Below are 12,728 nucleotides of genomic sequence, written 5' to 3'. Positions count from 1 at the left end.
AAAAATCATTAATGTAAGCATATATCGTATACATTAAAAAAAAAAAAAACTGAAAATCTTCAAGACAAAGTAAGCCTTGAGTCATATTTATTTCAATTTTGTTTGAGTCAGTGTCAGATTGCTAACCTTGCTATGAAAGATACATGGAAAAAAAAAAAATTGAAGTCATATGGACTTACCCCTCCATGTGCAAGAGCATTGGCCGTGATAGTTGCAGTTGATCACATATACGAGACAAATAACTTTTCATTAAGCAATACCTATCAAGGTTTGCAGCAAATTCAATAAATTTTGTTCACATGAAGCAAGAACCATCCAAAATTACAATGAAAGAAGTCCTCAACTTAGAGCTAAACAATAGTACGGAAACCCCAGTTAATTTGCCTTGAAAAAAAATCTTTCATTAGGATCAAGCCATATGTAACTGATAGTAACACCAAGGGCCAACTGAACATAAAATATACCAAAAAAGTAAGGGTTCCTTGTTCATGAAAATTGTTCCTTAAGGCTTCCAATTCAAAAAAAATTTTGGCACTAAAGAACAATACATTTTACTAGCCAAATTACTTTTGTCTACCTAATTGAAATATGTGAATAATATACACAAAAGAGAAAATAAATGAAACACATTTACCTTGCTTTCTAATGATTTACAATCAGAAAATAAAATTGTTGGAAGCAAACCAAAATACATGTAAATATGGAAAATATAAAGAACATAAGAAAAACTATATTTAACATGGAAATGCGCTTTTCCATCATAATGCAAATCACCTTATTGAATTATTTATCAAATCCATTACAATGTTCAAAGTAAAGACATATATAGTCTCTAAAACATAAAATAGCTCAAATTACGACAACCACATAAATTGCCCAGTGCATTTTAGTAGAAAGAGATGGACTTGCTCAACTAATTTGAGAATTACAAAGCACAATTTTTCAACGGTTCAGTCCTTATGACATTTTGCTGCAGGCTAACAATCAAATTATGGGTCTGCTCTGAATTAAAAGTACTTGAAAACTACTTAGCAACATGCCCGTGGAGCTCCAAATCACCAATGCTTAGACTTTGGGTTTACCAATCTTGTATTTTTGACAAAGGTGGATGCTTACAGATGTTATCAAGAAATTCAAAAACCTAAAATCAAATCTCTAAGTAGGAGCGGAAAAATTAAGAAACAATTGGAATCTAATATATCTGCCAAAACTAAAAACTCGAAGAGTGAGAGAGAACCCCAAATCAAAACCCTAGAGAAAAAAAAGAAGAAGAAGAAGAAGAAGCTATGAACGGCATATATTAGAAAATAGAGGTTGTGGGGCGTTGGCGTATATTAGAAAATAGAGAGGTTGTGGGGTTTAGCACTTTGGCTTTAACGTGAAGTCTGAAGGGAGAGCTGTATACTTGTATTAGGGTTCTAAATTCATAAATTCTAATATAATAAAACGTTAAAAAGAATTTAAAGAAAAGAAAAGTGATGTGAAAAATTGTGGTGCCTGCAATTAAAAGTCAACCAAAAGGCAAATAAATCAAATCTAAAAATTATAAATAAAAAATGCTAATGTGAAAAATTGTAGAGAGACCAACCAAAAGTAAAGGCTTCGGTTACACACACACACACACACACACACTATGTCTTTAAAAACATTTTCTTTATCTTGAAAACACTTCCTTAGCTGTTTTCAAAATTTTGTTCTAAAACAGGAAAATATGATACAGTTTTTTGAAAACTGCATTTAAAAAATATTAGTCAAACAATAAATTTAAGTGTAGGACCCACAATTTTATGGATTGCAAAACAAAAAACTCTATTAAAATACTCTTACCAACCAAACCCTAAAATTTCTAAAATATAATTAAAACATATGATCATATCTTTTTGGGGACTCGACAAACTTTAAGAACTGTAAATCCGAATGTCTCAAATTCTATTGACCACTATTGTTTTTGGGATTTTAAGGCATTTCATGGGCAAAGATAGTGAAATGGTCTAATCATAAGGTTGGGATAACACTTCATTATATTACAAAATATAAAAGATACATATATCATTATTTCAACTTCTATTTGAACAAAAAGCACACTGGAAAGAAATAAGTGGAAAAAGAAGAAAAGACTTGGACATGAAGAGTAGCCAATGCATTAGGATTACAATCTGCTACTGATTAGTAATTGAAGACCACACAACCTGCCAACTACTTTCCTTTGAAAGAAAATTAAAATCTCAACCGCCGATAAATTTGTCGTCCCCCATCTCCAGATATACGACTTCTTCTAACCCTATTTGTCCAACTTGTTAACACCTTTGCTTTTGAATGATTAACTTTCGTATCTTCTTTACAAGGCAAGAGAGAAAGCGAATTATGTGAATTAAAAGAACCACAACCATCATGATAATCAAACTCCAAACTGTCATAAAAACTTCATATAGTCGTAATGCTCTAGAAGATTTCGATGGTAACACTAGGATCACTGCACTCATATAGGCAAGGGCTAAGGATGTGATAGTGGTCCATATGGCAAATGTCAAGAACCCCATGCCAAACTTATTCTTGAGAGAGAATCCACTAATAGACAAAAAGATGACAAATAGAGATGCAGTGAAAGAAAGGGTGTTGCAAAACATAAAAAAGTGGTAGAAGAAATTAGAATTCCGAGAGCCTTCCACTGAGGTTCCAGCCAAACATACATTAGAGGGGCCGCATCCAAAACCTTTACTAACTTCAGTTACATTTGTTTGCCAAACTCCGCCTGGGGGGCTGACTGCAGGTTGGAAAGTGATAGTTGTGATTACCGTAGCCACCACCATTAATGAACCGCGTGTCTCTTCTATCCAATTACCTTGGTATCTTAAGCACTCTAACCAGTTGCTCTTCTTTTTGCTTGGTAGTACTGGTTTTGGTAATTCATGGTTATCAACTACAGTTATTGATGGTGGTGGGAGATTATCCTGTGTATTTTCTCTTTCAAGACCAGCATCCATTAAAATGTTTCGAATAATGAGGCTTTTGAAATCTGTTGGACTATGCTCTAAGGATTCTGAAGCTGTAAAACCCGCTCGGTTCAAGGCATATGCTCCTTCTTTCACTAAAGACACTGTAAGCAAATATTTTACTGTCTGCAAAAATTTTGTGCATTATGATATTGAATAATTTATTTCTAACAAGCAATAACTAAAATGCAACACAAACAAAGAATTTCCCCTATGTGTATTAACTCATAACACTCATATGTAGTCAATGAAAAAGTAAATGTCATGAGATATGCATCAGGCACAAAAATTAGATTTTAAAAAGCTATATTCTATTAGCATGTATTTTTTTCCTCTTCCAAACAAGAAAGTCATTGTTGTTCACCTCTTCAAGAGAAAGTTGGAAAATAACTTATTGCACTGAAACAGTTTTACACACATCTCAAAAAAAAAACAAACATAGAAATCTTGATTTAAAGTCATTGTTTCCAAATAAAATTGTGTAAAACATTGTGTAAAAAGCACAAATCTATATATATATATATATATATATATATATATATTAATAGCAAACCTAAAAGAAATCCAATTAAATTTTAAATTGGAGTCTAATTTTGCGCCACTTATCTCAACTAATTTTGAATTATTTGGTGCAAAAATCAAAGAGCCTAAATTTAGTTAGATTCTAAATTGAAGTTCAATTTTGCGCTATGTATCCTATTTAATTTTTAATTTTTGTGGCAAATAAATTATTGGGGTGCAAAAACCAAATAATCTAGATCCAATTAGATTCTAAATCACACACACACACACACACACACACATATATATATATGGTTGGGTTAAAATTATACCTGAAGAGGATGAGATTGCTCCCTTAGAGTGGTAACTGGTGTAGTGCCTACCACAACGTCTCCGATGCCAAAGTTAGTATAAGGAAACCTTCAAAGTGAAATAGTATTCTAGGATTATGAAAAGTATTATTCGGGATGATGTTCATACCTCATGCTGGTGCTTGTGAGGGTCTTTTATATGTTTTCCACAGCATCTAGCCGTTGTAGCAGTTATTGTAGCTATAATGCCTTTGTTGGGGTAACACCTTGTGTCCTATAATGCGGACTTTAATAGGCGTCCAACGGTTTGTACAGCTTTATTTGTAACTACCCGAGATATTATTGCTTGTATTGAATGGTTGGATATCTTTGTCACTTGTTGTAGACGTTTGGTTGGCTCGTCCCAGGGGATGACTTCGTTGGTAACGATGACATCGTTCATGTGAGCTGAAGGCGTCAGTCCCATCAATAAGCATAAATTTTTCCCAATCGAATAGTTGGATTTTTTTATTAGATTCCAGATAAATTAAACAGATAAATTTTCAAAATATGTAGTCATGTTAATTTGTTTATTGAGAGTTGTAACCAAATTTTGTCTTTAATTTTTATTCTTTTCAGTAATATATTAGGTCCTTACATACAAAAAGAAAAAGTCGAAGAAAAATTTTATTTAACTAAAATTTTGAATGATATGTAGTTTACGACATTTTATTAATGAGACTATCATATAATAATTTTAAATTAAGAAAATTTGTAAAAGGAAATTGTAAGACTTTATGTATTTGTTTTTTTTTTTTTTTTGTCTATATATAAAGTTTTCTTTTTATTAGATTTTGTATAATTTAATTTTCCTAATAACCACTCTAAAAAAAAATTCCTGAAACCACTGGTCATGAGTGCAGAAGGGTATTTTCCTCTCTTATGCTTGGTGTAGCATTGCTTACTCGAAGGACCTTATTTGGTGCTTGGATTTATTATTATTATTATTGCTGTTGTTGTTGTTGTTGTTGCTTTTTGTTTTTTGAGAAGATGGTGCTTAGATTTAACTGATGCTGTGTTTTGGCCGTTAGTTGCAGATATAATTAACTCTATTCCTCTTAGTGATCGTAAGATGGAGGAAACCCTTTTGTAGTTATCTGGACCTGTACAAAGAAAGGCACTTTCACCATGAGGAGTGCTTATAATTTATGAATCACTACAGTCTGCAACAGGATAAAAAAGAAAACAGTTCAATGCTTATCTTATTCAACTCACTTTTCCCATGCTTTTTGGAACGTATTCTGATCTCTGAAGTCTCCAAATGAAAGTTAAATATTTTTTTTTTTTTTTTTCGGGGGCATGTCTGGGGATTATTCCAACAAAAGTTAATCTCTTCCAGAAATGAGTGATCACTTTAACTGTGTATGAATTCTGCTGGGGCGATCCTGAGTTGGAATGCAAAGGTGCAAAAAGCCTGGGAGTTCGTTCATGGCATGATGAAATGTAGCTACGGAAATTAGTACCGAACTCAAATTTATGTCCCAAAATTTTCAATTTCGTATTTTCTTAATTTTTTTTTTTTTAATGGAATCTTTGTAATACCGGCTTTTCAAATTGACATTTGTCATGAGATCCAATGACTTTTCATTCATACCCAACCGCGGTCCTTTGAATCTCGATATCTGGCTCATCTTAACTCTTATATGAGCCCTAAGCTTTCATCTAAAAGGGAATTTCAATGTTTTCATTATAAGCATGATTTTTTTCCAATCGAAGAATTGGATTTTTTTTATTAGATCCCAGATAAACTTTGAGGGTAAACTTGGTCAAATTTGGGAGAAGTGTCTCAAAGGATACATTTTGGTATAATATATATATATATATATATATATATATATGTGTGTGTGTGTGTGTGTGTGTATGTGCGCGCGCGCTTAGAGTTTATTTTGCGCTACATATCTCATCTAGTGTAAGTTTTTTTTTTAAAATTTTTTACCAATTAAATTAATTTAGTGTAGAAAACGAGGAGTTCGATATAAATAAAAGATTATATATATATATATATATATATATATATAAACTTAGAAAAAATTTAATTAGATTCAAAATTGAATTTTGTTTTTATTAACTTTCCATACAAATTAAATTAAAGTTTTTACTGTTATTTTTTCTCTTAACTAATAAGCATATTTTTTTATACCATTTCTATTTAGATATTTTTTATGCTAGGATCTTGAACGTAACAAATTGTAATTGAGTTAAACGATCCCATACATCTATTCCCATTCAATTTAGGAGATATTATTGAATCAATTTATTTTTTTATTTTTGTGTTGTATTTAGTAAAATTTCACGAACAGTGATTGTGAATTGATATTATTTATATAATATCAAATAATGATTTTCAAAGTTATATACATAATAACACTATAATGAGAAATTTGGTGTAGCAAAAATATCCTGAAAATTGTAAGAAAAAACTATTTTAGTACTGTTAGGACATATGTGATTCAATGTTAGGAACATATGTCATTATTTTATGTAATTGGCTAATCCTTTAACAAAACGCTCTTTACTTGTAATTGGGTAGATTTAGGATGTGTTTAATACTTCAAGGAACAAGAGTTTAATTCAAATGTTAAAGTCATGCAAGTCTGTCCAAGATTCAAGTGTGAAAAGTGTTGTTCATTAAAGTTTCGACAGCTAGCATCTATCGAGACTTGAATAGCTGTTCTAGCCCGTGGCTTGACAGCAGCTCGACAGATAGGGTATCTGTCGAGATTTATGAAATTCAAATTTTCAGTTTTGTTTTTCATCCAATCCGTGTTTGTATGTTTAAGCTTTCTTTTCTCACAACTCTAGACATATAAAAAGATTATTTTAAGGGCCGTATCAAGTTGCATAGCCAAGAGCACAATTGCACAAGAGCATAATTCTCAAGTGTGACTGGAAACTTAGTTTGCCCTAGTTTTTAAAGAAGCTGCTGTGTTTGTACACCATAGGGTTTTGTGACCAAGCAACTTTGTGATCTTCATTGTGTGATGAACTGAAGAACTTTGTAACCAACAATCTTCTCTAGTTGGTGATTAAAGTCACATACTGGGACTCGCGCAATTGGTTGGTCACGTACTGGGAGCCGTGCATTAAAAGGAGAGATTGTCACTACAGAACAAGTCCAATTGGATATTGGGGTAAGGGTTCAACTGTAGATTGGTATAAGGTACTGGAATTCCTTTACTTGTAACCGCTTGTTGTAATAATAGTGAATTCTCGGGAGTGGTGACCTTAAAATCACCAAGTGGGGTTTTTGCCTTGGAAGTTTTACCCATTCGTAAATAAATCACCATGTCAATTTATTTTTCACTGCATACTTTAGTTAATTGGTGATTTGTTTGTGCTACTACGTGTTTGCATTACAATTTGATTAATTAATAAACTTAGCTAATTAATCAATTAATTCATCACAAGGGGTCAATACATTCTTGGCCTATCAAGTACCTCCAAATGTCCTGATCTAACTAATATTCTATATGTTTTATAACCCAAACTAACATCAATAATACCATTACAATTTATCATTCCAGTGTATAAGCGCGAATTACATACTACTATTACATAATGTGGTGATCAAGTGAACTTTTGATTTCGTTAGGTTCTAAAAGTTTGAAACAATTGGCAAATCGTGAGCACAAACAAACTTGTCTAGGTGTAGATCTTAGAGTCTATAGAGTTTATTAGACAATGCTCAAAGTATTACAAGTCAAAATATAAGAACATACAAGTTGCAGAATCAAAGAATTCAAATTCAGTGAAATCTGATCGATTGAAAATTAGATCCGACCGATCAAAAATTGTAGACATGAAATTTCTATAGAATTCTATTTCATCCTAAACTCTACTTAAACGTTTTCGGTTTCAAGTGAAACACTTCTAGTATATAAAGGAAAACCCTAACTACATTTTTGGAGTTTTTTTGAGAGACTTTAGAGGTATTCTTGTGAGATTTAAAAGGTATTGTGCCTTTCTCTTTCAAAGTCACTAGCGAAAATCATTCTCATATCATTAGATCCGATAGATCTAAAATTGCTGCAACAAGATCAACAATAGTTGATGATTTAAACCTTCAAGGGTGGTCTTAGAGTCACAAACTAGAGAGTTTGTATTGCTTAACCTTTGAGTGGGATCTCAAAGTCACAAGCAAGGTGGCTTGTGTTGCTGCAAATCCAAGAAGAGAAGGAGTCCGTGGATTCAGAGCTTGCACATGATCATGTCAGTAAGTTACTACATGAGGTAGTAATGGATTTAGGGTTAAATCTAATTGTAAAAACTTCAATTCTCTTATTGTGGATTTACTTTACCTTGAGGATAGCTAGATGAAATCCTTCCCAGGTTTTTACCTTGAAACAGTTCGTTTCATCGGTTTTCCTAGGTTATCATATCGTGGCATTATTTACTTTTCCGCATCTTTACATGATATGTTTTTTTTTTTGTTTAACCTAGATCTAAAAACTAATCTAAGTAATCACTTGGTTAATATATTAGATTAAACAATCTGTTTAAGGAGTCTAAATGAACAAACAATTGGTATCAGAGCGGGTTAGCTCTTGTTTTTAGGTTTTTATACCTAGAGTTGATCATTGATCCCTGCTATCATGGATAATTTTAAGTGTTTGTCTGCTCATATTTGTGATGATTTGAATAAAAAGAACACTATTGTTTTTGTTGATCTTGTTGATGCCTGTGAAACTCTCCGTAGGGAATGTTGTGATATAAATAATGCTCCCAAGTGCAGGATTGTCGCGAAGTAATAACTTGATAAGTTCGAGATCGAATCCATAGTGAAAATGGAATTGATTAGCAAACCACAAAAGAATAAAACTAAAATAATAAAGTTTAACTGAAGAGATTTTTGATGGTTTAGTAAAGTTAATTTAAATTGAGAGAAAATAATAATTTATTAAGGCGGTAAGGTTTAGGGATCCACACACAACACATCTATTGATAACCTTAACAATATTTATTTTATAACTCAACTAAAATTCATACGAAGGATGATCTTAGTTGGATGATTTAACAATAAAAACTTAGGAATTAATTGTCTCAGGTAGTTTCATGAAATTTATTGATTTTAGCCAAATTAAAAATAGTGAATTAGTTCGCAGGGAATACTAAGCATTTAACGTGCCTGGAGTCTATGATAAATCAAAGGATTATACAAAACTAAACACTTTTCTAGATGAGTAAAACAATAAAAAAACATAAAAGCATAAGCATTAAAACCAATAAATAATTATTAAGAATATACAAATAAATGGTTGGGTTTCACCCCTTGCCTTAGCAAGGCTTCTAGCAAGCCATAACACAAATAAAACTCTAAAAACAATAAAGAAACTTTAAGAAAGCCTAAATTAGGTTCTACGGAAGCTCTCCTCTGAATTTTGCCCCTAAAGAGCCTTTAAATAGGTCAATAAATCCTATTACAATTTGAATTCCCGTTTGGAGAAAATCTCAAGTTTTTAGGCTTCATTTAATTGATGTTTTTGGCCCACTTTAACTTCAAACTTAAGACTTTTGGTAAACTACAAAGTTGTAGTCTTTTAAGGTAGCTTTCCAGCCCAACTTAAATCATCTCAGTTGGACATCTAAGCCGAAAGTTATGCTCCAAATACTAACTGGTGAGCAAGCTGGAATCCTAATCCAAATTGGACTTGGATTTGGTGCAAATTTCATTTGATTCCTTACTCCAATTGGACTTGAATTTAATTGGGTTGACCTTCTTTGAATTTATCATTTCCCTTGTAAAATTAAAGTCCATTAGATTTCTTCTTTGTACAAATCTATTTATTTAATTTCATCATCCTACAAAATAACAAATTCACCCATTAAAATTCAATTAAGCACAAAATTGATTCTTTAGCATTATTTCAAAACCAACTATAAAATGCATAAACTAATTCAAAATAAGTATGATAATTCTTTCTAATAACAATATAAATATGCAAAATTAAACTATTATCAGGGAATTAACTAAATCTATGAAAATTGCTAAGAAATTCAAGGATGAGTTAAAATTGGTTAATCTTGAAAAAGAGAAATTGATTGTGAGATTAGATGATTGTAATGAAAAGAATGAATTTTTGAGAAATCAATTTTCCTCTCAAGATGAAAAGATGAAAAGTTTGGAACATGAGTTAGCTAAGTCTAAATCTGAATTGAAAAAATTGTCTTGTACCAAACTTGCTGTTGTTGATGACAAATGTGTTTCTGTTTCTCTTAAGCCTAAAGCTGAAAAACTTTATATCCCTCCTTTTAAGAGGAATTATAAAGAAAAAACTTATTTTTCTAGGTTAGACAAAGGTAAAAGTTCTGATGTAGACGCTGAAGTTTTTAAACCTGTGTCTAAACCTACTGCTAGAGTACAAAAGAAATTTGTCTTTGTGCTTACCTATCACTTTTGTGGTGTTGTTGGTCATATTAGACCAAACTGTTCTTTGCTAAGGCAAAAACCAAAATCTGAGACTAGATTTGCTATTAGGAATACTGATGTTCCTAAATTTGTTCATGTTTGTCACTTTTCTAGTGTCTCTTGATAGGCCAAGAATGTATTGACCCCTTATAATTAATTAATTGATTAATTAATCAAATTTATTAATTAATCGAATTAACATGCAATGTACGTGGTAGCTCAAACAAATCACCAACTAAAGTAAAATGCAACGGATAATAAATTTGACAAGGTGATTTGTTTTCGAATGGGGAAAACCTCCAAGGCAAAAACCCCACCGGTTGATTTTAAGGTCACCGCTCCCGAGAATTCACTATTATCATAACAAGCAGTTACAAGTAAAGGAATCCCAGTACCTTATACCAACCTACAGTTAAACCCTTACCCCAATACCCAATTGGACTTGTTCTGTACTGAAAATCTCTCCTTTTTATGCACATCTCCCAGTACGTGACTAACCAATAGATGCGCGGATCCTAGTACACGACTTTATCACCAACTTGAGAAGGATGTTTGTTGCAAATTTCTTTAATTCATCACACGATGAAGATCATGGAGTTGCTTGGTCACAAAACCCTACGGTATACAAACACAGCATCTTCTTCAAGATGCACTAAGGCAAACTAGGTTTTTGGTCACAATTTGCATGAACAACATTTTGCTTCACTCTTGTGCAACTGTGCTCTCGTGCTACCTGTGACGGCTCTTAAAACAATCCTTATATATGTTTAGGGTTGTGAGAAAAGAAAGCCTAAACATACATTCACGGATTGGATGAAAATCAGAACTTAAAATTTGTTTTTCATAAATCTCGACAAATACCCTATCTGTTAAGTAGTTGTCGAGCCTCGAGTTGAAACAGCTTTTTAAGCCTCAATAGATACTAGCTGTCGAGCTTTAATGAACAACACTTCTTCACTTGATTCTTGGATAGATTTGCATGGCTTTAACACTTGAACTTGAAACCTTGTTTCTTGAAGCATTAAACATGTTCTAGATCTACCCAAATACAAGTAATGTGCGTTTTGTCAAAGGATTAGCCAATTACATAAAATATTGACATATGTTCCTAACATGATTCATATATGTCCTAACAATCTCCCCCTTTGGCGATCCATGACAAAATCACAACAAACAAATGAACATATGAGAGAAGTCATAAATCACTCAACTCATACTTACTTGTTGAACACAATAAAATCTATCCTAACACAAATTCTTGAAAAACTTTGCAAGAAGAGAATTTATGGTAAGGAAGACTTTGACAACCTGTATTTCTAAAACACTTTAAACAAAACTCATCAAGGCATCTTAGATTGAAATATAAATAAAAGATTACATACAATATATAAGAAGCATGTGCATAAAGAGATAAAAGAAACAACACATGTAAAGATAGGTGAAAGAACTCTAATACCAACCTCAATGTATATATATCATCAATAAGTACAAGGTTTGCTATCACAAAGTGGTCACAAGACCAAAGGTACATGAACAATGTATCTAAAATAGAAAGAAAAGAAAAAGATACAAAAGTCCTCACTACATCCCTCAATGTATAGACACTCCCCCTAACAAAAATATCCTAAGTACTAACTCTCCCCTTATGTATATGACTACTCTCATATCCAAAACTACTCCCCTTTTTTGTCATGACTGACAAAGGGTTAGTACATCAAGTAGACATCTCGTCATCATTGGGTGAGCTAGCACCATTGTCCTCATCAACATCATCACTACCAGAGCCATCATCACTCTCATCCTCTGACGCCAGTGGAGATGGAGAAGAGTAAGCAGCAAAACCACCCATGGTAGCTTGTTGTCATGCATACGACCAACATGGGCGTTCACCTGACACAACTCATCACTAAGAGTGTCAAGGCGAGTATCCATGCGCACAAGTTGTGCCATGATGTCCTTGAGAGTCACCCCACCCGCAGAAGAAGAAGAAGCAGAGGTGGATGGAGCTGTAGAAGGTGGAGGAATCGTCGTCCTGATCCACCTCGATCAAGTTGCGCCTCACTTCGTTTAATGGTAGCAGCATCTATGGCACACATAACTGAGAAGTGGTCTAACTCAAGATAGAAGATAGAAAAATGGCGAATGATCCTCGTGATAGCCGAAGGAAAAATGAGCATATCACGAGTCGCCATATCCCTATAGACATCTATAAGGAATAGAATGAAATGACAGGGGAAGTCAATAGAAATGTCCTCTAAAAGGGATAGAAAAAATCAAGCACGAAGCTCTGTGATGGAGATATAGTGAGACAGAGGATAAAAAACAAAAGTCATCACCATATTAAGAAACCTCGGACCTTTAGCAAAGGCCAAGCAAGGGGTGTACTGACGATCACTCCAATCTAAAGGTCGCTTACAAAAAGAAGACATCAGCTCGTCTTTAGACATAGTTTTAAGACGATCACAGCCGGCGTAGTCA

At 32.9% G+C, this 12,728-nt stretch overlaps 1 protein-coding gene across 1 annotated transcript; it reads right to left on the bottom strand.

The window, feature by feature from the left end:
* Positions 1 to 2,297: 2,297 nt before the first annotated feature.
* Positions 2,298 to 12,099, bottom strand: LOC142634674 (uncharacterized). The gene is made up of 3 exons (XM_075808960.1): positions 11,975 to 12,099; positions 3,827 to 3,914; positions 2,298 to 3,119 (listed from the first exon to the last, which is right to left on the bottom strand). Exons 1-3 carry the CDS (start codon positions 12,097 to 12,099, stop codon positions 2,298 to 2,300), a joined length of 1,035 nt encoding a protein of 344 aa, XP_075665075.1.
* Between the last annotated feature and the right edge of the window lie 629 nt (positions 12,100 to 12,728).

Source organism: Castanea sativa, chromosome 5 (assembly GCF_040712315.1).
Source record: "Castanea sativa cultivar Marrone di Chiusa Pesio chromosome 5, ASM4071231v1".
In the NCBI taxonomy this organism is placed as follows: domain Eukaryota; kingdom Viridiplantae; phylum Streptophyta; class Magnoliopsida; order Fagales; family Fagaceae; genus Castanea; species Castanea sativa.
Note: the sequence above shows the minus strand (reverse complement) of the source record. Positions and strands in the feature narration are given on the sequence as shown.

Bases quoted from the DNA above. Each gene is read 5' to 3' on its own strand.
- LOC142634674 (XM_075808960.1), bottom strand. From the start codon at position 12,099: ATGGGTGGTTTTGCTGCTTACTCTTCTCCATCTCCACTGGCGTCAGAG. The intron at 3,915-11,974 runs GTCTACTTGATG...TTCACTTTGAAG, and splicing joins TCACCCAATGATGACGAGAT to GTTTCCTTATACTAACTTTG. The intron at 3,120-3,826 runs GTATAATTTTAA...AAATTTTTGCAG, and splicing joins AGCAATCTCATCCTCTTCAG to ACAGTAAAATATTTGCTTAC.